The 27,172-nt window shown below is 35.1% G+C and overlaps 1 protein-coding gene across 5 annotated transcripts in view; it reads right to left on the reverse strand.

Annotated features, from left to right (window-relative positions):
• LOC137248457 (irregular chiasm C-roughest protein-like) overlaps positions 1–27,172 on the reverse strand; it is a 614,955-nt gene that overhangs the window by 217,785 nt on the left and 369,998 nt on the right. For all 5 annotated transcript variants that reach the window (XM_067779403.1, XM_067779390.1, XM_067779396.1 and 2 more), the window contains exon 3: positions 5,836–5,963. In XM_067779403.1, coding sequence (XP_067635504.1) covers positions 5,836–5,963 — 128 coding nt within the window. The remainder of the gene's footprint in view (positions 1–5,835; positions 5,964–27,172) is intronic.

Here is a 27,172-nt window from a genome sequence, read left to right on the forward strand (position 1 = left end):
AGCGAAATCGGATGATAACCACGCCCACTTTTTATATATATAACATTTTGGGAAAAACAAAAAACCTGATTATTTAGTAAATAATACACCTAGAATGTTGAAATTTGACGTGGGCGTGGCACCGCCCACTTGTGATAAAATCAAATTTAAAAATATTATAATCGCGGCCACCGTGGTGTGATGGTAGCGTGCTCCGCCTATCACACCGTATGCCCTGGGTTCAACTCCCGGCCAAAGCAACATCGAAATTTTAGAAATAAGATTTTTCAATTAGAAGAAAATTTTTCTAAGCGGGGTCGTCCCTCGGCAGTGTCTGGCAAGCGCTCCGGGTGTATTTCTGCCATGAAAAGCTCTCAGTGAAAACTCATCTGCCTCGCAGATGCCGTTCGGAGTCGGCATAAAACATGTAGGTCCCGTCCGGCCAATTTGTAGGGACAAATCAAGAGGAGCACGACGCAAATTGGAAGAGAAGCTCGGCCTTAGATCTCTTCGGAGGTTATCGCGCCTTACATTTATTTATTTTTATTAATCGTAAATCAAAAATCGTTGAACCTATCGTAACAAAATTCGGCAAGAGGTTGCCATTAATATAAGGAATGCTTTGAAGAAAAATTTTCGAAATCGGTTAAAGACCACACCCACTTTTATATAAAAGATTTTCAAAAGGGTAGTGGACCAATTAAATAAGCTTTATTTTTGCAAAAAAGAGCTTTATAACAATGGTATTTCATTTCTCAAATGGATTTATAACAATAAATAGGAAAAAATTCAAATTTTAAAAAATGTGCGTGCCACCGCCCCTTTTATGACTAAGCAATTGTCTATGTTTCGGGGCCATAATTCGAAGAAAAATTAACGGATCTTAATAAAATTGGGTACACAAATTTTCCCTATACAAGAAATATTTCTAGAAAAATGGAAGAGAACGGTTAAAGGCCACGGCAGCTTAGATATAAAGCAAGTTTAAAAGAGTGGTAGACTAGAATAAGAAGCTATAACTTAGAAAAAAGAGTTTTGAATCAATGATATTTCACTTATCAAGTTTTATTGTAAGAGAAAATGGGGAGACATTTTTCTTTTAAACGGGCGGTGCCACGTCGTATGTAGAAAAGTAATTTATCTGAAATGAAATACGCAATTGAAGCGCACGCTGAGTATATAATGTTCGTTTACACCCGAACTTAGACACCTTTACTTGTTTTTGGAATGACTTTGGCAGAATTATGGAATCACTTGGATCCTTCAAGCTGCTTATTTCTGGGTCACGCTGGAATATTGGATGGATTGTTTTTGATATTAGCTTAGAATCATTTTGGGAACTTCACGAAAGGATTTCGGGATTATTTTGGAACTAATTCAGTCACAATTTGCAGAAAAGTTACTCTAGCAACCGTGGTAGCTTGCTCTGACCACCCAGCGGAGGTCCTGTGAATAAGGCCCAGATGAAGCAGCATCAAAAATTTAGTAAACAGTTTTTTCAATTAGAAAACAAATTTCTAAGCGGGCTGGCCCTTCCGATACGGTTTGGTAATCATTTCGAGTGTATTTCTTTAATGGAATCTTCTCAGAGAAAATGCAATGTAAGCCGCGCCAAATATTTTTAATTTATTTTTTACTTCGGCATACATCGCTTTGTTTCGGAATAATCATTGTTCTCATTAAAAAGTCACTAGTGATGAAGAGGTCACTTGTTTGTAAAGATTCGCCGGTTGTAAAAAGTTTCCACTTACAAAAACTTCACCTCGCCATTGATAGCTTCCTAGAAGAAATTTGTTACATCATAATCATTGCTCCATTAGGGGTCACTAATGACAGAAAAACAATAATAAATAACAAGGATAATTTATAAAAACACTGCCTTATTCGGCCGGCATTTACAAATAAACTCTTAGGTTAGTTTTATACATAAAATTCTGTTCTTTGTAAGTAAGTGATTTTGGAGAAGTGAATATTATGGAACAGTTAGCAAAAAACTCCTAGTGATAAAAGTCACATTAACAATAAAGATCACTGATGAAAAAGTCACTTATTCAACACCCAATTCAAAAATTCTTTTCGGCATTTATCGCTTCCAACAATTATTTTTTCGACAGTAGTCACTGTCAATAGCGACAAGTAAACGGAATGGCCTGGAAGGTTTATTGTGGTCATATTAAGCGTTTCCGAGATGGTGTTTTGTTACCCGAACGTATCGGATCAGTATCCGCCAATGGACTATTAACATCCATAACAGTCCCTAAAAGCTTCGGGAAGTGTTTTTATCGTTAATTCAACAACAACAACATGTCACTTATTTGGTAATCAAATACAAAAATGTCAGTTCGGCGCTAAACGCTATAAAATAGCCGCATTTTCATTAAAAAGCCACTTGTGACAAAAAATCACTTGCTTAAAAAATCACCGATATTAAAAAAATAACTTGTTTGGCTAAAGATTGTGATAAAAAATACACTTTGGTAGTCAACAGTAACAAAAATTTCGCTCACAATGGCTCACCGGTATAAAAATTGTCGCTAATCGATTGCGTTAGTGATTAAAAAGTGACATACTCCAAAAAAGTCGCTGGCCATTCATGAGCTTCTATTCGAAGCTATTTTGTATACAATTTATGGAAAGCAATGATTTTTAACCAAAAATACTCAGTTATAATACAGCTATTTATTTGTTTTACACATATCGTCCTAATATTGATGTGACTATGCACATTTGAACGTGCACCGATCCCAAATATACCCTTGTTTTTATTTAGGTATATACTTTTACAAACAAAATAATATTATGTCAAAATGTATACTAAAAGCTAACAAATGTGCGTCAGTAAATTCTCGCTCGTTTTTGTTTTTCTATCTTGATTGCAATTTGCTGACGCTTCATACAGCTGAGCTTAATTTGAACAAGTCTTTATTATGATTATTTTCATAGTGTTATGGCTTTCTCTATCATTATGCTTTATATGTATGTATATGTAAATGTGTGCTATGGAATTTAGTGTTTGTGTTGATATTTTGATCGTTTGTTGGTTGTTGTTGCATTTGTAGTATGAAAAGTGTGTGCAGCAAGTAATTACTTCAGCAGCTATCTACAGCAGATGTGTAAGGTTTATTTACTCAGATGTGACATACATACATATGTACATATGTAAGAAAGTATACGAAAAATTTGTAGTTTGCTTGCGTCGTGTAGCATGACAAAATCATTTTCTTTGCTTTAATTGAGGCTGAATGAAAAAAGCCACACATTATTTTACGTCTAACATGAATTTTACTGCTCTTAAGGGATTAAATACAAAAATAATATATTTCATTTTTGTTTGATAACACTGAATATGCTAAATCTGTAGCAACCCAAGCAACAACAAATTTTTGGAACTTTTCAGTATAATATTTTTAGTGTTTAATTTGGTGGATGGAATCAAGTTTCTGATTTTGGGACATCCAAAATAAGTTTTTAAGCAACATCTATGAAACATTTTTGTAATGATTATTAACCTCATTTTCATGATCTCACTTGGCTAAGGTTGTTACTGCTAGTTGCCAAAGAAATAAGCTGGCGTTCGATAACGTTTAGTAACGGATTGTAATTGATAAGTAATCGATTTCGATAGTCTTATAAATTTGCTGTCGGTAAAAAAGGTTATTGATGAGTTACTGATTTTTGCCGAAGAGTTGTCGATTTGATATCGAAAAGTTCTCGATTTATTATCAAATATCCATCGAGTACCTATCGATACGTTTTCAAACAGTTATTGTTGGGCTTAAACGAACCAAAATTTGTCGGGAGGTTGATGTCTTCTCGCAGTGCTATCGATTATCAACGACTCGACGGTTTGTTATAAAACAGATACCCCCAAAATTTTAATATGAAATCAATGGCACGTCTATTATCCGTCGATACCATGCCGATAGGAAAGCAAACCGAAGAGAATGACTCGGCGATAACTAGCCGATAACTCGACGACAATAAATCGCTAATGATAATAAGTCGATAACAAACTTATATGTCGGTATCGGTTGTTACCGGTAAAAAGTAAGGCTGTGTAATTCTGCGCTGTTACACAGCAGAGGGTGGAGTTAATTGTGCTGACACACTATTTCGTGACACCATTGGGACAGTATGGCACCAGTAACAGCAGACTAGTAAAAACTCTTTAAAGGCCGGCAACCCATCAACTCGCTTCACTTATGACTGCTTAAACCTTTGGGAGGGACACCTTTTGACAGCTGTTCTGTTAACAAACAATTAATCTGTTAACAACACTATTCGGTTATTACCCATAATTAACTCTGCCTGTTATGATCGCCATCAGAGCTGATCACATTGAACACGTCGTCTACAGACCACAACCACAAAAAAGCAAAGCTTGACGACAACCGTAGCCAAGCATTGGCTTCTTGATTACTTTGAAAGCGGCAGCCACCAAAATAAATTACAACAAACAGTAGCGAAAAATTTAGAAAAAAATATTAATTATGTTTAAAAAACGTCAAAAAGAATGATTTTAGCTTTTATTATCTGTTGTTTACTTCTATTTTAGTTTTAATTGACAAAATAAAAAGGACGCCACTCGCTGTCGCTTCCCAAAAATAGAATTAGGTTTAATCTGGCTACAACAGCTTTCGTGATTGATTGTCGTGCTGCTCTGTCGCGCCGAAAATAACGACACTCATAAGAATATAAGTAAAAATAATATGACAGATGTGGCGGCTACACTGCCGTTGTGAATGTAGTCAGCCCTATCCATTGCCAAAAATCTTTAAAAAAGTATCAAGTGCCAGAAAAGCATGCAACATTTAATACCATGTGGTCTTAAGGAATAACCGGTTAAGTCTTAAGTAAAATCATAACAGTTAGGCTGTTATTACTTGTGACAATATGGTAATAAATGTTGCATGCTTTTCTGCGTACTGGATACTATTTTAGAAACTTTTGGAGATGGAGTTTTAGATAGAAGAGTGCTACACAATAGTCCAAATCACAACAAAAAATATACACACACGCATCGGCTCAATGGCTCATGTAACGCCATAAACTAACAACAACTAACTGCTAAGCAGCGTCAAAAGCTCGCTTGGCGTTACAGTGCCAACTCATTGAGTTGACGCAGGCCTTGGCATTGATGACATGGTGCATGGTGTCAACATCACAAAAAATGCGCACCAATTCAAAGGCTTGACCAAAATTCGACTAAGCTCTTTTCAAAATAAGTTTTTTTTTTGGTAAAGTTATCTCTGATAATAACAATCCCTGTGCGAGCTGAGCTGTATGCTTAGAGATCCAATTTTATGAGTACTTCATACTCATGACTGATTTTTTTCTTTCTTCATCTGAAATTAGAGCAGATTCGACGTTGTCATCTGAGCTGACAAAATTGCGCATTACATCCATTAGGGGACATCAAAGCAATTAAAGCAAGAGAAGATTTTGTTTAAAGCGAGCCGTGTACTCGTAGCAGGGTCGCCGACACAGCTTTTTCTTGAGCTGCACCAAAGCTGTCTTTGACATAACTTTAGCTAACAGAACATTGGTGATTCGTATGCTTGCTTGAATGCGTAATATTTGGAAAATTTTTTAAGCACCGCCTTTTATAAACTTCTTTCGCTGAAATGGGTCCCTATAGGACGTTGTAGAACTTGTATGCGTGAGAGGGATCGCATTTGTCCAAAACTGCGTTAGATATTCTGCTGGAAAATACGATTCAGCTTACAAAAGGCCTCGAATATGCTCTCAATTATCGACAAAACATCAAACTCGTAACTTTGAAAATTTAATATTTACCAACGATAAATAAAAGCCAACATATATTATACTTTGTCTTCTAAATAAATAATTAATTACCTTGTTATCCTTCTGCCATGAACATGTGCCACGCTTGTCGATTACTTTGCAGGTCAATAAAGCGTCCTGACCCGGATTTACTTCAGTGTACTTTGGCTGTTCTGAGAATCGTTGAAAGCAATTAATTCCTGGAATTATATGAAATATGCAAAATAATTGGAATTAGTAAGAAACAAACTCGTTCTAATATATGAACCTTTATAGAAATAGATTGTGGACAGTTATGTTGTGCAGTTATAGGTTTTATAATTTACAAATATTTATTAATAGGAAGCATACAAGAAATTGGATTTGGTAAATATTGAAATGGAAAAAGCTTCTGATTTGCAATGGAAAAAAATATTTACATGCAGCTCATTAGGATAAATAAAAATATTTTTTGGGTTCAGTAGCAGTGTTTTTGTTGAACATATTAGATGTGGCGCCCAGAAGTATGCAATACACACTAATAGTACAACTCATATGGTCTGTGCGAAAATCATGTAGCATATTTAGGACTAGGCTAATTTATGAATAAATACACTGCACTTATATATTAAGTTCTTGATTAGCGCTCAAATAGTTTAGAAATAGCAAGCGGTATCTTATTTTAGCAGAAAAAAGTTATTTAAACGAAGACTCTTCAAAGACATCCAATTTTGCATGAGACATTTTTTAAAATTCAGCTGGGGGTTAGCTAACTTTTAGGCGCGACTGTATTTGCCTTACTCTCAGTGATGAGTCCAGAAGGTGCTTGCACCTGAATCTGCTGATTTTTTATTTGAAATTAAACTGCCCATATTCCTAATGCCCTATTAATCTTCGGGGAGTGCTTTTGTGTTAACTTTTTAATTGCTCATTTAAGCCTAGGCTGCCATGATTTGATTGTTCCTTAGTATACCAATGAGTAACGTAATGGACTTATCTCTGTTAAGAGTCGGACATTAAAGGTGTGTGGCCTCAAACCTTAGAAACTCGCATCATCATAGAACGTGGTTTAAACCGAAAAGCTCTGATTTTAAATAGTGCAACTCCGCATACTTTCACTGAGAGATATTTTTCTCACTCTAAATGCCCTCGGTTGTTGCTGCTTGGGGGGCACATTCGTCGAACCAGCTGCTTTCTAATGAGTATTTAAGAAACCAGTTGTCCCACATGAACTTAAGGAGTACTGAAGGCTCCAACTTCCTTATTGTCTAAAACCCTGCACCCAGAAGTAAGAGTGGCCTTGTTTACAGTTGCGGGCATTGTCGAGAAATTGCTGAAACGAATTCTTTCTTCATTGTCCTGACAGCTTCTGCAGCTTCCTACTTCGAAAAATAGTAATAAAAAGCAATCAACCGTGACTCTAAAAGACTTTCACTGTAGATTTATTTAATTTTAAAGAAGCTCCTGCCTTCCCCAACTAAATATGGCAATATAAAGTTAAGTTTCCGGTTAGTCTAAAGCCAGTAAGTTGCAATTTTCCTCAGTAGGTACCACAATGACGTTCTTAAGGATCTCATTTTTGGGGTTAAGGAGCAAAATTAAGGACCATTACATCTATTTCAGAAAATTTCATTCCCCTGGTTATTTGATATGGCCGAAATCCCAAGAAAAGTGGACAGCTTCTTATAGTATGCGTTTGAATTGTATTCCCATTACTTTAAAGCAGCCTGGCTATCAACAAAATTCATTAAGCCCGTTTATAAGACTGTACTATTTATTTATTTATTTATTTATTTATTTATTTATTTATTATTATTATTACAGCTTTTATGCCTAGATTTACAACATATAAACTTTTCACATGTAATATGAAATCTCTATCGTATCACAGTTGTGCGACAATATAAGTATAATTTATTTTTAAACATATTTAAGTCTTCACAGTTTCTAATTTCTACAGGAAGCTCATTAAATCTTTTTAGACCTTTATAAAACAAGTTAAGCTGTCTTCTTTCCGTTGTAAAGAGCGGAAGTCTGAAGCTATTTTTATTTCTCGTATTAATATTGTGAACGTCTCTTTGATATACAATATTGTTGCTCAAATACTCTGGCAGATTACCTTTTTATACTCAGTTGAGCAGAGCTCACAGAGTATATTAAGTTTGATTGGATAACGGTTGGTTGTACATATATAAAGGAATCGAGATAGATATAGACTTCCATATATCAAATTAATCAGGATCGAAAAAAAATTTGATTGAGCCATGTCCGTCCGTCCGTCCGTCCGTCCGTTAACACGATAACTTGAGTAAATTTTGAGGTATTTTGATGAAATTTGGTATGTAGGTTCCTGAGCACTCATCTCAGATCGCTATTTAAAATGAACGATATCGGACTATAACCACGCCCACTTTTTCGATATCGAAAATTTCGAAAAACCGAAAAAATGCGATAATTCATTACCAAAGGCGGTTAAAGCGATGAAACTTGGTAGATGGATTGATGTTATGACGCAGAATAGAAAATTAGTAAGATTTTGGACAATGGGCGTGGCACCGCCCACTTTTACAAGAAGGTAATTTAAAAGTTTTGCAAGCTGTAATTTGGCAGTCGTTGAAGATGTCATGATGAAATTTGGCAGGAACGTTACTACTATTACTATATATGTGCTAAATAAAAATTAGCAAAATTGGATGAAAAACACGCCCACTTTTTAAAAAAAAAATTTTTTAATTCTAATTTTAACAAAAAATTTAATATATTTACTGTATATAAGTAAATTAAGTCAAAATTCAACTCCAGTAATGATATGATGCAACAAAATACAAAAATAAAAGAAAATTTCAAAATGGGCGTGGCTCCGCCCATTTTCATTTAGTTTGTCTAGAAAACTTTTAATGCCATAAGTCGAACAAAAATTCAACAATCCTTCTCAAATTTGGTAGGAGCATAGATTCTGTGACGGTAACTGTTCTCTGTGAAAATGGGCGAAATCGGTGGAAGCCACGCCCAATTTTTATACACAGTCCACCGTCTGTCCTTCCGCTCGGCCGTTAACACAATAACTTGAGCAAAAACCGATATATCTTAACTAAACTTAGCCCACGTACTTACCTGAACTCACTTTATCTTGGTATAAAAAATGGCCGAAATCCGACCATAACCACGCCCACTTTATCGATATCGAAAATTACGAAAAATGAAAAAAATGCCATAATTCTATACCAACTAAGAAAAAACGGATGAAACATGGTAACTGGATTGGTTTATTGACGCAAAATATAACTTTGGAAAAAACTTTGTAAAATGGGTGTGACACCTACCATATTAAGTAGAAGTAAATGAAAAAGTTCTACAAGGCGAAATCAACAGCCCTTGGAATCTTGGCAGGAATACTGTTAGTGGTATTGCATATATAAATAAATTAGCAGTACCCGACAGATGATTTTCTGGATCACCTGGTCCACCACGCCTTCACATATACATCTAAGGGCCACTCGCTTTTAAAACCCTCATTAATACTTTTAATTTGATATCCATATCGTACAAACACATTCTAGAGTCACCCTGGCCCACCCTAATGCCGATATCTCGAAAAGGCGTCCACCTATAGACTTAATGCCCACTCCCTCTTAAAATGCTCAGTAACACCTTTCGTTTGATACCCATATCGTACAAACATTCTAGAGTCACCCCTGGCCCACCCTAATGGCGATATCTCGAAAAGGCGTCCACCTATATACCTAATGTCCACTCCCTCTTAAAATGCTCAGTAACACCTTTCGTTTGATACCCATATCGTACAAACATTCTAGAGTCACCCCTGGCCCACCCTAATGGCCATATCTCGAAAAGGCGTCCACCTATAGACCTAATGCCCACTCCCTCTTAAAATGCTCAGTAACACCTTTCGTTTGATACCCATATCGTACAAACATTCTAGAGTCACCCCTGGCCCACCCTAATGGCGATATCTCGAAAAGGCGTCCACCTATAGACCTAATGCCCACTCCATCTTAAAATGCTCAGTAACACCTTTCGTTTGATACCCATATCGTACAAACATTCTAGAGTCACCCTTGGTCCACCTTTATGGCGATATCTCGAAAAGGCGTCCACCTATAGAACTAAGGATTACTCCCTTTTAAAATACTCATTACCACCTTTCATTTGATACCCACATCGTACAAAAACAATCAAGAGTCACCCCTGGCCCACCCTAATGGCGATATCTCGAAAAGGCGTCCACCTATAGACATAATGCCCACTCCCTCTTAAAATGCTCAGTAACACCTTTCGTTTGATACCCATATCGTACAAACATTCTAGAGTCACCCTTGGTCCACCTTTATGGCGATATCTCGAAAAGGCGTCCACCTATAGAACTAAGGATTACTCCCTTTTAAAATACTCATTACCACCTTTCATTTGATACCCACATCGTACAAAAACAATCAAGAGTCACCCCTGGCCCACCCTAATGGCGATATCTCGAAAAGGCGTCCACCTATAGACCTAATGCCCACTCCCTCTTAAAATGCTCAGTAACACCTTTCGTTTGATACCCATATCGTACAAACATTCTAGAGTCACCCTTGGTCCACCTTTATGGCGATATCTCGAAAAGGCGTCCACCTATAGAACTAAGGATTACTCCCTTTTAAAATACTCATTACCACCTTTCATTTGATACCCATATCGTACAAAAACATTCTAGAGTCACCCCTGGCCCACCCTAATGGCGATATCTCGAAAAGGCGTCCACCTATAGACCTAATGCCCACTCCCTCTTAAAATGCTCAGTAACACCTTTCGTTTGATACCCATATCGTACAAACATTCTAGAGTCACCCCTGGCCCACCCTAATGGCGATATCTCGAAAAGGCGTCCACCTATAGACCTAATGCCCACTCCCTCTTAAAATGCTCAGTAACACCTTTCGTTTGATACCCATATCGTACAAACATTCTAGAGTCACCCCTGACCCACCCTAATGACGATATCTCGAAAAGGCGGCCACCTATAGACCTCATGCCCACTCCCTCTTAAAATGCTCAGTAGCACCTTTCGTTTGATACCCATATCGTACAAACATTCTAGAGTCACCCTTGGTCCACCTTTATGGCGATATCTCGAAAAGGCGTCCACCTATAGAACTAAGGATTACTCCCTTTTAAAATACTCATTACCATCTTTCATTTGATACCTATATCATACAAACACATTCTAGAGTCACCCCTGGCCCACCCTAATGGCGACATTTCGAAAAGGCGTCCACCTATAGACCTAATGCCCACTCCCTCTTAAAATGCTCAGTAACACCTTTCATTTGATTCCCATATCGTACAACTAGAGACACCCCTGGTCCACCTTTATGGCGATATCTCGAAACGGCGTCCACCTATGGAACTAAGGATCACTCCTTTTCAAAATACTCATTAACAGCTTTCATTTGATACCCATATCGTACAAACATATTCTAGAGTCACCCCTGGTCCACCTTTATGGCGATTTCTCGAAAAGGCGTTCACCTATAGAACTAAAGCCCATTCCCTTTTAAAATACTCATTATCACCTTTCATTTGATACCCATATCGTACAAACACATTCTAGAGTCAGCCCTGGTCCACCTTTATGGCGATATCCCTAAATGGCGTCCATCCATAGAACTATGGCCTACTCTCTCTTAAAATACTCTTTAATACCTTCCATTTGATACACATGTCATAAAACCACATTCCAGGGTTACCCTAGGTTCATTTTCCTACATGGTGATTTTCCTTATTTTGTCTCCATAGCTCTCAACTGAGTATGTAATGTTCGGTTACACCCGAACTTAGCCTTCCTTACTTGTTAATATTAAAAATAAAAATCATCACAAAGAAAAGGATCCGCTTTTTTACACTAAGCTATTGCAATTCGTTTAGCATTTCTCTTGTCGGAGTATCGTATTTTTTCTTTAGAATAAACCTCATCGCTTTATTTTGCATTTTTTGTAAACTGTCTATCACACTATCTGCCACTAAAAACAATATGGTAGGGCAGTAATTAAAATCAGGTTCCACGATTGTTCTATATACAAAAATTTTATGCTTTTTTGAAACAAATTTACATGATCTGTATAAAAAGCCTATCTTTTTTGCAATCTCTTGTTTCAAGTCGTTTACATGATCCTCGAATTTCACTTTATTATCAATAACTATACCTAGGTATTTTATTTTATCTACTTCCATAATTTTGCAGTTCCCGATTTTTAGTTCATTTGTATTACTAATAAGTGTTCTACTTAAGATCATATATTTGGTCTTATCAGCATTTATCTTTAATTTATTTTGGCACATCCAGAGATATACACTATCTAAATCTGATTGCATTTTTTCAATAGCTACATTGAGATTTTTATCGCTTATCATAATAAGGGTACCATCTGCAAACAATTTGATATCACAATGGTTTACTGTTTTGACTATGTCATTTATATATATTTTAAAAAGTATTGGTGCAAGTATCGATCCTTGTGGAAGGCCGATATTACAGCTTCTTCACTTGATATAGAAGTACCATTAATTAATGTTTGTTGACGTCGGTTGGAGAAATATCTTATAAACCAGTCCAGCGCTTTGTCTCTTATGGCGATACTATACAGTTTATCCATTATAATTTGGTGAGATACAGTTTTGAAAGATTGTTTTAGGTCCAAAAATACCGCAATTACGTAGTTTCTTTCATTTAGTTGATTTTTCCACTCAAAAACAATTGAATTTAAAACCGTCTCACATGAGTGTTTTTTTCGAAAACCTGATTGCTTCGAACTTACAATTTTATTTAATTCAATGTATTCTTGCAGCTGCTCTTTTACAATTAATTCGATGATTTTCTCATCTGCTGGCAATGTATTTATTGGTCGCATTTCATTCGATTTTATGGTATTTTTGACTTAATAAACTGGCGTTACCGTAGTAAGTTTCCAACAATCTGGCATGGTAGCAGTTCTTTAGCTCTCATTAATTATATCAGCATAAAAGTACCCTGTGTATTCAACTGAGTCTTTTACAACACCATCCGTCAAAAGTTTCTTGCCACCTATCTTGTGTTTAAACTGTTTAACAACTTTTGCTACAGTATCAGCTGTCACTTCCGTGAACTCGAAGTATGTATGTACAGTATAATCATGGTTAAAGTTATTTCCCACTATTTCAATCTCATTATTAATATTTTGTATACTGTTCACGAAAAATTGATTGAGTTTATTTGCTATGTCTCTTTCATCGCTGTATATTATGTTATTTATTTCCATTTTTGTTATCGGAGTTTTCTCTTTTTTTAAATTAACTGTGTCTTTTAAATATTTCCACATAATCTTATTGTTTTTTCTATTAGCCAAGATTTTACTTTCCAGGTACCTGTTTTTCTTAATCTTAATTAGTTTTTTGTAGTGTCTGTTAAGGCTTTTGTACTGCCTCCAGTCACCACACATTTGACTACTTTTATAGAGACTATTTTTCTGTTTAGATCAGTTAACTCGCGATCATACCATTTATTCATTAATTTCACTTCAATTTGTTTTTCAAACGTTAGAACTTTCACTGCTTGAACCATAACATAATTTAAAGCTTTGACTTTTTTATCTTCAAGTGATAAGTTGTTTAATATACTAAAGTTATTTTGGGGCATGCCAGCTCTCTCTCTCTTTATGACATGTAACTCCGCATGAAAACTTCTTCAAGAATGAGGAACTTGAAAATACTGACTAGCACGAAGGTGGTTCAAGTGCAGCTCCAAAATATTATGTCCCAACCGATGTCTAGACCCTGCTGCCATTATTAACTCAAAATGTATTCTATGTTCTGTATTTCAAAGTCTAGCTATTGACCGTCTAAGAAAAACGTCCAGTTATAACATTGTTTAATCGTGCACCAGCCATGTTACCTAATATCGCACCGTGCCTGTTATCGTATAATTTTCTCATGTTCGATTCTTACTTCTTTGCATGAGCATATGCAGATACGAGATTTTTTTCCAATTTTTTTTTGAAAGCTCCTGTTTAATATTTTCAGACTTAACTAAAGTATAAGCTGATAGTCATATCAGGAAAGTATTCAGCATCATCCATTTACATACATTTGCCTTCCAACAAAAAAAAAAAAAAAAAAAAAAAAAAAAAACAACAGCAAACGACATCATATGTCATGAAATATTTGTCAAAACAATTGAACCACAAGCGGCGCCAACACCTTTTGTTTGCTTGGCATACTTCGCGGCGCATTATTTTGCATTTAGCCATTTTTCATTTCATTCGAATTCATTCATTCATGATATCATGCCGTCTGTTCATATGTACATATGTACATAGACAAATGCAAACATTTATTCATATATATATTTCACGTATACACGTTAACATACTCATCTATTATTTATTATGCAATGATGATGATTTTTATCGCATATCAAATAAATTTGCAGCTTCAATGAGCACAAAAGCACGATGTTCACACACACACTCGATGTTAAGTTGAACAAATAATGAATACAATAATATATGAATGAGTATGTGAATGAGTAGTTGCTGTATAGTTTTTGTTTTTTTTTTTATGCAAACCACTGTTTGTTGATTAATGGAGTAGTAAGCAAAAACCAGTAAAGCTTTTATAATGATTGTGAGTGCCATCCTTGAAAAAGTGCAATTGCAAAAAAAAAGAAAAGACAAGTAAGGAAGGCTAAGTTCGGGTGTAACCGAACGTTACATACTCAGCTGAGAGCTTTGGAGACAAAATAAGGGAAAATAACCATGTAGGAAAATTAACCTAGGGTAACCCTGGAATGTGTTTTTATGACATGGGTCTCAAATGGAAGGTATTAAAAAGTATTTTAAAAGAGAGTAGGCCATAGTTCCAAAGGTGGACACCTTTTAGAGATATCGCCATAAAGGTGGACCAGAGGTGATTCTAGAATTTGTTTGTACGATACTGGTAGCAAATTAAAGGTATTAATGAGAGTTTTAAAAGGGAGTGGTGGTAGTTGTATATGTGAAGGCGTTTTCGAGATATCGACCAAAATGTGGACCAGGGTGACCCAGAACATCATTTGTCGGGTACCGTTAATTTATTTATATATGTAATAACACGAACGGTATTCCTGCCAAGATTCCAAACACTTTTGATTTCGCCCCGCAGAACTTTTCATTTTCTTCTACTTAATATGGTAGGTGTCACACCAATTTTACAAAGTTCTTTTTGAAGTTTTATTTTGCGTCAAACAACCAATCCAATCACCATTTTTTATCCCTTTTTTCGTATTTGGTATAGAATTAAGACATTTTTTTCTTTTTCCAAAATTTTCGATATCGAAAAAGTGGGCGTCGTCATAGTCGGATTTCCCCCATTTTTATTACCAAGATAAAGTGAGTTCAGATAAGTACGTGAACTAAGTTTAGTAAAGATATATCGATTTTTGCTCAAGTTATCGTGTTAACGGCCGAGCGGAAGGACAGACGGTCGACTGTGTATAAAAACTGGGCGTGGTTTCAACCGATTTCGCCCCTTTTCACAGAAAGCAGTTATCGTCATAGAAGCCATGCCCTTACCAAATTTCGCAAGGATTGGTAAATTTTTGTTCGATTTATGGCATTAAAGGTATTCTAGACAAATTAAATGAAAAAGGGCGGATCCACGCCCATTTTGAAATTTTCTTTTATTTTTGTATTTTGTGGCACAATATCATTACTGGAGATGAATGTTGACATAATTTACTTATATACTGTAAAGATATTCAATTTTTTGTTGAATTTTGACTTTAAAAAATTTTTGTTTTGAAAGTGGGCGTGTTCGTTATCCGATTTTGCAAATGTTTATTTAGCACACATATATTTTTATTTTATTTATTTTTTATAGTAATAGGAGTAACGTTCCTGCCAAATTTCGTCATGATATCATCAACGACTGCCAAATTACAGCTTGCAAAACTTTTAAATTACCTTCTTTTAAAAGTGGGCGGTGTCACGCCCATTGTCCAAAATTTTATTACTTTTCTATTCTGCGTTATAAGGTCAACCCACCTACCAAGTTTCATCGCTTTATCCGTCTTTGGTGATGAATTATCGCACTTTTTCGGTTTTTCGAAATTTTCGATATCTAAAAAGTGGGCGTGATTATAATCCGATTTCGTTCATTTTAAATAACGATCTGAGGTGAGTGTCCAGGGACCTTCATACCAAATTTCATTAAGATACCTCAAAATTTACTAAAGTTATCGTGTTTACGGACAGACGGACGCACGGACATGGCTAATATTTATCTCGATTAGTTTATGCTGTTACGGGGTACAGTTATGCGAACAAAGTTAATATACTCTGTGAGCTCTGCTCAGCTGAGTATACAAAATTATCGACTTGTTTTCAGTGTCAATTATTTCAGGACTAAAATGAGCAATGCCCTAAGGATTTTTTGTGGTATCAAGTATGATATTAAAGCTTTGGAGATTTAATTTAGAAAAAAAATTGAAAGTTCAAAGTTAGGTGGAATGTTAATCTTTCAAACGAGCGGTGTTATGCCCAAAGGCAAGTAAATGCGAAACAATAAAAAAAGAATTACAACCACTTAAAATAAAAATGTATAATCATTTAGTGAACTTCAGTCACCTTCGCTCGGCCAATTCAGCTGCTGCTTTCCCAACGCCAATGAAATAAGTGCTAAATGTCAATCAGGCATCATAAATCATTTGTCAATAATTTCTTGCATGCAACACATGCTAGTAGAAATTATGGGGTAGTGCAACTTCATACATACCCCGCAAAAAAATATGACAGTGATTATAGACTAAAAAGAAAATGCGGAATTGTTGCTCGTTTAGGCGCTGGAAAGGCTTTATAAATTTTAACGAGCTATTCTCTTTGAAGTGAAATTAAAATTTAATTGATGAGAGTGAAATTCTAAAAAATGTGACACAAAAATCACAGGTTGAAAATGCAGTTCGTGTGTATGTTCACTGTGATTTATAAGAGCAAACTTGCTTTCAGTGGGATGTATGTACATATTCCAAAAAAACCTATCAAAAAAATTGAATTAGCGCTTCTATTTTTGTTATGTTTGTATGCCGCCGTGGTGTGATGGTAGCGTACTTCGCCTTCCACACCGAAAATCCTGGGTTCAAGCCCCGGGAAAAGCAACACTAAATTTGAGAAACAAGGTTTTTCAATTAGAAGAAAATTTTTCTAAGCGGAGTCGGTCTTCGGCAGTGTTTGGCAAGCACTCCGAGGTATTTCTGCCATGAAAATGTCTCAGTGAAAACTCATCTGCCTTGTAGATGGCGTTCGGAGTCGGCATACAAGGAGTAGGGCCCGTCCCGCCAATTCGTAAGAAACATTAAGAGGAGCACGACGCAAATTGGAAGAGAAGCTCGGCCTAAAATATCTTCGGAAGTTATCGCCTTACATATTTGTGTGCATGTATGTAAATGTGTATATACTAATGTTGGAACAATGTTGGTAAAATTTTGTGTGTGTGTTAAATGAGATTTGAGGATGTTTTAGACTGACAATTGAAAATTGGTATAGGGGTACTTCCTTTATTTTCGGAAAGGGGGCCCAGGGTCTGATCTATAAGTGAAAAGTGTACAATATTCGAAGATTCTCTATCCAAACAATGCAATTGAGGATGCTTTTCAAATATTAATACATGAATTCCATGGAATCCTGTAGATAAAAAAATGTAGACCCGTAAATAGAATCTGCAATTGTAAATGGGGCTTCAATATATTCATAAGCTTGAAGAATTCTAAAGTAAATTCCTAATAAAATTACTTAATGGAAATCTTATATATAAAACTCTCTTGTAAAATCGGATATTTTCTATTTTTAACACGCTTTTATTAGCTTGGCCTGTATCTATATATGCATGTATGTAACGAAATTTTTGAGCTTAATTTGCACCGGTTTCTAGAAGTCTGATTAATTTGAAACTTTGGATATGTATCAAGGACCGATAACAATGCATTAATGTGATGGTGTGGTGACATAAGGTCAACGGCCATAAGGTCAATTGGCCTTATTACCACTTTGAATGGCCATAAGTTTGATTGAAATTTTGCACACGTATCAATGCTCGATGACAATGCATTAATGTGATGGTGTGGTGACATAAGGTCAATGGCCATAAGGTCAATTAGCTTTATTACCACTTTGAATGACCATAAGTTTAATTGAAACTTTGCACACGTATCAAGGCTCGAAGACAATGCATTAATGTGATGGTGTGGTGACATAAGGTCAACGGCCATAAGGTCAATTGGCCTTATTACCACTTTGAATGGCCATAAGTTTGATTGAAACTTTGCACACGTATCAAGGCTCGACGACAATGCAATAATGTAATGGTGGGGTGACATAAGCTTAACGGACATAAGGTCAATTGAACTTATGACCACCCCAAATGGCCATCGATTTGAAACCTTGCACATAATGCGAAAAACGCATTCCTTTATTAATGATAGAAGTGGATGCATGGCACATCTACGAAAGAGCGCTATAAAAGCGTTTTTTTTAGTTTTTTTAAACTACTATTCCTATAATTTTATTTGGAGAACATTTTTTGTTTTTATTTTTTAGGAAACAGCATTCAAAATTTAATTCAGAATAGATACAACCCTCTTGGGCTGGGACAGGAATTGGGACTGGGACTAAGGGATGGGAAAAATCAAAAGAACTGGAGTTAAGAAGGAAGGAGAAAGTAGCTGAAACAGAGATCGAGTTAGACGAAGATTGATGTATTGTTAAATAGTACCGACCATGCGTGGATTTGTGGAGTTTCCATAATAAATGGGCGTGCCCCTTTAATAACAAACGAATTAAATATATAAATAATGACAGCTTGCTTTGCCTACTACATCATAGGCCAAGGGTTCAAAGCTGGCAAAGGCAAAACCGAAATCTTTAGAACAAAGTTTTAAATTAGAGAAATAATATCTAAGCTCTGTCATCCCAAGGCAGTGCATTAGCAAACACTCCGACTGTATCTATGCCATGAAAAGCTTTTCATTGAAAATGCATTTCCATGGCAGATGCCTTTCCGAGTCGGCGTAAAACATGCAGGTCCTGTCCCGGCAAGTTGTAGAAAAAATTTAAATGTAGCACGAAGCAAATGGGAGAAATGTTCAGTCCTCCTCAGAAGATCATTTGCGGCTTGTATTTATATTTTATTTAAATATATAAATAGACCCAACTGAATAAAATCTACGCTGTAAATGGACGTGTTTTGTTATTATTATTTTGCTACTTTTTTATTTAGATTTTCATTCCACAGCTATTGTTTCCATGGTTATTATAGTTGTGCGCCAGCATGTGATGACATGTCACGCATAAGTGAATGCGATTTGATGGGAAAAATAATCGCTGTTGATAAAATAGTACGTCAAACTCATTTTAATGGAAAATAAACTGAAACGAATCGCTGACATACCAAAAAGCAGTATATCAAAATAGAGAACTCTTTTGACTTTATTTGTTTATATTCAAATCAAATTTCACAAATTTTGGTATGGGATGTTTTTCTGCCGGCCGCCATAGTGTGATGGTAGCGTGCTCCGCCATCCACACCATAGATTCTGGGTTCACGCTCCTGGAAAATTATCAACAAATTTTTAGAAACAAGTTTTTTCAATTAGAAGAACATTTTTCTAAACGGTTCCCAGTATATTTCTGACATGAAAAGCTCTCAGTGAAAACTCGTCTAAAACAAGTAGATCCTATACAGCCAATTGTAGGAAAAAAAGAAGCACAACGCAAATTGGAAGGGAATCTCAGCCTCAAATTTCTTCGGGGTTAATCGCGCCTTACATTTGTTTATTTTTTTATGTTTTTCTATACCTACTGTGCCACATAGAGGTGATGTCATGTCGTACACGAATAGAAATATGCTCACCTTGACATTTATTTACCCCATATAATATTTTTAATTGCCTGAGAAAATTAGATGCTGCAATAAAATATAGGCTTTCAGTTAGCTATAAGGACAGGTATAACTAAATTGTTTTATAAAATAAAAATAGAATAAATGAAATGAACATCGTAGCTGAGAAGGATATTGAATTTTAGAGAGCTGGACCCGTTAGCTTGGGTTTGTCCCTTCGCTTCGTACGTGTCTCTTTGTGCTAAGAATGAGCGCTATTCGCGCACTTTCGGCTCTATTTCGAAGGATAAAAAAAAACAAAAAAAAAAAATTGAAAAGAATTTTCCGAAACCCACCCAACATATCTAAGGTTCAAATTTAGAAGCGGACTTGCACAACTTTTTTTTTTATATGGGGACCAACCCGGTCTAATATATTAGCATCGCTTGTAGGTTTGTAAAAATGATGTTAGGCGCTGCTGCTCGTTTTTCAAGGTAAAACGGATTTGTTGGCGCGCAGTTGCTTGGTTTTTAATGAGGCTATTACTTATGTATATTTTTTTACTTTGCTGCAAATGTTTCATTCCAAAAGCGCAACAAATTATAATCACATAAATAATGTTCAAGCAAGTAGTTGTTGTAATATCAATATCTGTTGTTGTTTTTCGTTTAGCGAAAATTTCACAAAGTGACATATGGACACGAAAGCGACACGTAAGCTAATATAAATTGAAAATGGTGAAAATTTAAATGTCACAAAAAGAAAATAGGGTTGTGAAGCTTTTCAGACAGACTTGTAGATTTAACTAAGCCGTCATTCTGTTTTTTAAACAGCAGCATGCAAGTTCAATCGCAATTGTCAGCAACACGTTTTGCCGTCAAAGAAGTGAGGAGGGACAAAAACAAAGAAAAGCGTATGTCAGAAGTGTGAAAAAAATGCAAAAATATGCAAGTTGGTAAGTGAATTGGAGAGTTTATTATGCGCAGTGAAATTGAAAAATTGAAAAAATGTAGGCAGCTGTAGATTATATAGCAAAGCCATGCTCTGTATGCGGAGTCCATTAAGTCATTGACAAAAATTGTTGAACTGATGTTAAAAATACCTGAAATATTTTTTTTTTTATCTTGGAACTACAATTTAGTACATAATATAATAGAAATGTCATTTGAAATAATAAATTTTGATTTTTATTTTCTACAAACTACCGAGCAAGCATTTGGAACCTAAAGTTAGTCAATTGGAGTCCAGTCTCGGGCGAGTCATAGTTTAAGGATCTGAAATTGGCTCAAGATATGTGGGAAATGTAAGAATTAGAACAACTATTATTTGGGGTTCTTTATGCCTGCCATTGATGAACATTATGAGCCGCATGACAAATATTTATCAAAACATGTTTGGAATTAATATTCATATTTTTTTATGAAAATGTTTCAAATTAAATTTATTTTTTGTATTAGCATCGACGTTTTTTCACTCGCAGATACTTTTCTGTGCTCATGTGCATCTTAAACATGTTTTCTTGAAAATTGTTTAATGTGACAGCAGAATTGTTGAGCCCTGTTCTGGTGTGCCTCTAACAAGCGCTGACGTCAGTAGGTCCTACTTTTAAGGTTTTTCTCCTTAGTATTTTAATACTTCCTCTTTTCGTATATGAATTCCAACATCCTAGTAAATAGGCCGAAAAGGTGTCATGTAATAAGAGCTTATTAATGTAATATTTGACGCCAGAAAGGGATCCATAAAAGGCAAAATATGAGCCATTTATGAGTATTTTAGGAGTAATGATATACTATTATTTAGGCTTCGTTGATATATGAAAGTAGGCTTATATTATACGGTTATGGCAAGGAAGGATGAATATTTATTCTCGACTACTAGATATTTATTCTCGACTACTAAATGGTTTAATATCGGCTGCAAACGCTGAGATTTTGAAATGCTTTCTGACTCTTTTTGACTTCAAATATTGGCTGGGTATATCAAATTTTTTGGAAAGGTACGGGTTATTGGGTATTGCATGAAGATTTTTGAAAAGCTCCAAATTGCAATTCAAAACTAATTCAAGCGATGGCGCAAAGGAAAATATCTTTTGAATGCCAAAAGTATAATATACTTCGGCTATATTTTGGATTGATCTTTGTATTTTCTAGCATATTTTTAAAACGCAATTCACATTTTTTCTGTAATTTGTTAGGTTTTTACTATACATAACCAATATACCGGGTATTTCGCATTTGGGTATTTACCCTTTTCTCATTCCCAGATATGAGAGAAATGTTTTGTTATCGATTTGCTATCGGTGAGGTATATACGATAGAAAATTTATCGGGTTGTTACAGTAAAACAATCGATTTGATATCGGAACGTTAAAAATTTGCTATCGGCGTGTTATCGATGACTCATCGGATTGTTATGTAACAGATATCGACAAAACTTCAATATAACGTCGAGGACACATCTATAACCAGACCTTTAACAAGCCGATAACAAAAGCCGTTGGCTCCACGATAACGAAGCGGTATTCTTGTTACCTATAAGAAGCTGAAGAATTTCTTCTGAAAAGTTCGAAACTAATTGTTTCTGCTTACGCTGCCACTCTTGTGGTTTTATTGCAACCCCTGCGCACATCGAAATTCACAAGTAATTGGTAATTGGTACTCAATAAATTTCTTTGAAATGTGTTAAATTTTTGTTTGTTAATAAGAACCTTCACATTTTAGAACTGCGAATATACATATATATATATTTAAGTAAATAAATATAAGGCGTGTTCTACCTCCGAAGAGTATTAAGGCCGAACTTCTCTTTCGATTTGTGTCGTGCTTCTTTTAATTCTTCACACAAATTGGCAGGACGGGATCTACATGTTTTGCGCTGACTCCGAACGGCATCTGCAAGGCAGATGAGTTTTTACTGAGCAGCTTATCATCGCAGAGACGCACTCGGAGTGTTTGTCAAACACGAACATTTTTCTAAGTTTTTGATGTTTTTTTGCCCGGGACTTGAGCCCAGGATCTTCGGTATTGTGGGCGGAACACGCTACTACTACATCACGGCGGCCGCATATATATGTATATTAATATGTATGCAATGAAGTAAGATTATTGCACGCATTGTTAAAAAAAAAAAGCTTAAAATTGTGCGGCTAAGCTACTCCGATTGTTCGACAACGACTGACACATTCAAGAAACTACTTTAAGGTCAACCACTCATTTATGAGGTGTTTCCTCTGACTAAACTGTAAGTGGTGTTAATGAGTGACATAGATTTGTGGTGGCTATGCGGTAATTTGTGTGGGTATTTAATATTGCAAGCAATTAAGAAATATAAATAATCGATAAAAGGTGTTGGCTTGCTGGTTGAATGACTGAAATTTTAAGTTAAAGGGTTTTATTGAAAACAATACTTACATGAAGTGATAATAATACTAAAAGCTAGAAAATAATTAGGTAGCTCCTAGGTGCTAGTCATCACACTCTTCATCAATCTAGGGCGTTGATCAGACAATTAAATAATAGCGTTGGGCGCGTGAAATTTCTAAAAATGTGAGGCGTAGCATAACATTATTAAGGTTCAGTTGGTCTTATATATGACTATCAATAGAAATGTGAGGCGTCCAACGCTTTTATTTAATTGTCTGATCAACGCCCTAGATTGATAAGGAGTGTGATGACTAGTACCTAGGACCTACCTAATTATTTTCTATCTTTTAGTATTATTATTACTTGATGTAAGTATTGTTTTCAATAAAACCGTTTAACTTAAACATTTTTTTCTAATTATTCTATTTTCAAGTTTTTAGTCTTTATTTAATTGCCTATTATTTCTTATTCTATTTATTTCATTTAGTGACTCATTATTACAAGGACTCTTCCCTGACAATTTATTTACAATCTAAGTCCTCAATACATAATCCTTCCAAAGGCTTTTTGAATATCTCGATCCTTGCGCCACCTAGCGGGAAGTTACTTAAATTTCAATTACAAAATTCGTGACAGCCAGCCAACCAACCAGCCTGTCAAGCTAAATAAAACCGTTTAATAATAATAAAAATACCTATCCCCCTCTGAATCATCAAAACTAAGATCCGATCATAAACAAAAAAATATATTTATAATTTTCCACAGTGAAAAAATATTGGCCCGTAATAATAGTCGCTGACTAAAATACTCTTGATTCAAAATCTTGCCTAAATTAAAAATGGGATTTAAAATTTTAGTCTGCCATAGACATATTAAACACAGTTTTCAGCTAAAATAAGCATGGACAGGGTATCCGGGTATAAAACTTCACCCTGTTCCTTACAACCGTGGTTACTTGACTCCACGTATAAAAAATGGTAATTTTGTACTTCACAAAAACTGTTTCAATAGCACAAAAATTGTCAAAAGAGTACCTGAAAACGCGTTTTGATCATAATCCGGTGGCGGATAATTATTATTCCATTCAATTTGAAAGTTATTAGCAAACGTTTTGTAAAAATTCACTGCCTTTTATCAGCCGTCAATTTAAAATTGAGTGCACAATCTTTTAATTGAACATGAACAAACTTATTTATAGAAAATTTAGTTAATTTCGTTCTTAAAAAATTATTTAAATCTCGCAACATAAACGAATAAGTAGTTAAAGCGGATTTGGTGTCCTTAAAGTTGAATAGTTTATATAGTTTGTAAGAATGTTGTAAAGAAATGTTGTTTTCATTAAGACAGATGTGAGAGCCAAAATGATGCAAACATAAAATGTTAGGTGGCCCTAACCGTTGAATCCGTTTAATTTAATATAACCGAAACCGAATAGGGATATCTCTAACCTCGATATTAATAAGTATGCAAGACATTCAATGATATTCAGGTTAAATCAAATTTAGGTTTGTCTTAGCAAAGTCTGCATAAATAAAGGGAGTTTAGAATAGTTTTCCATAGGAAAGAAGTGGCCTAGAATGTTGAGCCATTGTACATGGACCTAACAAATGTAAGTCTCTTAAACGTTAGAAAAACATTAAACTCAAGTCGATCAAGACATAGACTAAGAGGGTTATAAGAGGGGGGGGGGGGGGAGGAGGAATATTTCAGCAGCGCCCGTACCAAGCAGTTATTAACATTTTTGTTGTTAATTCTTGTTGTATTCCGTGTTTTATTTCACGCTTTCTTTTAAGAGGTATTGGCAAATGTAAAGGGGAATAGAAGACACAAAAGGAAATGCCAGCAGAATTGAATTCAAGAATTCTGTAATGTAATTCAATAATTAGAAGTCGGAAATAAGAAATTGTTCTTTTATTAATAGATATTCACAAAAAAACAACGGCTGCGAAACTGGTGAAAATTGTATCAGCGCAAGACGCCTTTTTAGTTAATTCTTTTTTGTATACAACAATATCACCAAAATTACATCAACCCCATGAAAGTCTTAAGCTTTTGTTTTTTTGCAAAAATATCTCGACAGAGTACAAATATTCTTTTGTCGCCTTCGGATTATTGCTTCCGAAATTAAAACGCGTCATTTGACACCTCTCCTGAAATTTTTTGACATGTATTAAAAATCGACGCCTGTGGTAAATAATTCCTTCCATTGAATATTTATTTCTAAATTTAATGCCAAAATCAGTATAGGATGCTACTTTTTCCTCACGAGATACTAAAATATCAAAACTCACAAATATCGTTTAATGCGGAATAATCTTAATTAAAGATTTCCCATATGTAACAATCGCACATTTTGATATTGCGTAATTTCCATCACAAATATATTAATACGGTTTCTAGGTATAATAAATTAGTTCCTGACGTATATTTCCTTGTCGGGGAAGCCTCTTTTCATTTCCATTTAAGCCCATCGCGTTTAAATAGCAAACTGTTTAATTTCTCGCAACTTTTGACAGCAGACCACCAATTTAAAACCTATTTTAATAAATTAAAATCAGACTCATGTCATTTTAAATTTAAAATGCTTTTTTTTAGAGATAAAATGGTGTTTAAGTGAACTATAACGGACTTAAAATGATATTTAATTTAGAAACATGTTTAAACCAATAAAACTCAATTTTATTTCGACTAAGATTACGCGCCATTATCTTTAAAGTTAATGGTCTCCGATTTTCAACTTTCAATGAAATAATTGATAATACGAGCCCACATAAGTGACAGTGGCTTGCAAATTGGTGTCAGCGCTCTTGAATGCTAGAAAAGCTCACCAAAGCATATGCGGAATATTTTGATTAACACAGCCACCCACTTATTTTCATACTTCGCTACCACACCCACATAGTTGGCCAAACAGCCGTTAGCTACCAATTTCCGTTGCTAAATAAGCGTTACACGAAGCGTTTTTTTGTCGATATTGTACGTCATTTGACAAAGTGCGAATATGCCAAAAGCATGAATATGTGTGTATGTATGTAATTTCATTCCACTACATATGTAAATAAGTGTTTTTCCACGCACAAGTGCTTAAGTGTATTTTTACAAATTGAGCATGATTCGTTAGTGCACTCAATATATTGCCAATGGTGTTACCTTCACAACCACGCTAACAAACATAAATACATATTCATAAAAATGTGTGTGGGAGCTATTGAAATTCATATCTTCGTTTGGCTCATTGGCAAAATGGCATGGAAGGGCATCGATCAATTTGGAGCTAAAGTGAGAAAATGGTGTACATACACTCATGCATATATATTTATAAAAACACATGCTTGTATAATTTTGTCTATATATTTATAAAGGAACGTTTTCTTTCCACACTTTTGAAGTACTTTACCGCCTCAATGTATGCTGAGTATGCTGGTAGGTATTATAATGGATAATATTGCAAATCGATTTTGTTTTCAATAGAAATGACAAATTTGCTGGAACACATGTTGATAATATTGAAATAGAGTTATATTTATTACATGCATTATGGTAAAGATATAAGAATGTATGTACACTAGGGTGGTCTTTCGTTGTATGGAGGGAAAACAAGTGTTTGGAGTCTCGATCTCACCCCTAAAAATATGCGAATACCTCAAAAACGAGTATATACAAAGTTTTAGGTCAATAAAAAAGATTTAGAGATGGCGCAAAGGGCTTGAAAAAAAAAGGATGAAAAACTACTTCCAGAAATAACAGGTGGAACTACTTCCAGGTGTTGTTCCTTACTGGCGAACAGTTAACAGGAGCTCCAAAGTTATATGCTGCAACAGGCTCGGAAATAGTTGATACGTTGTATGACTGTTATTTGAATGGAATCTGAAGGATGATATTGTGGCCTGTTGTTTCGATACAACATCGGTTAAAACAGGCGTTATAAAAGTAGCTGCAACGTTATTAGAAAAAAAAAACTTGAGCGAAAACTATTGTATCTACCTTATCATCATCATATTTATGTAGTTTTGTTGAGAGGGGTTTTCGAATGATACTTTCCAATAAATACTAGTAAGGACATCAAGTTATTTCGGTGATTTCAAGAAACATGGAAAATCATCGACAAAAATAGTTTTAAAGATTTGCTACAAAATAACGAATTGAAATTACTTTTAAGCGATAGAAAAGATACTATTCTAAAT

Source organism: Eurosta solidaginis, chromosome 1, assembly GCF_040869045.1.
Source record: "Eurosta solidaginis isolate ZX-2024a chromosome 1, ASM4086904v1, whole genome shotgun sequence".
In the NCBI taxonomy this organism is placed as follows: Eukaryota; Metazoa; Arthropoda; class Insecta; order Diptera; family Tephritidae; genus Eurosta; species Eurosta solidaginis.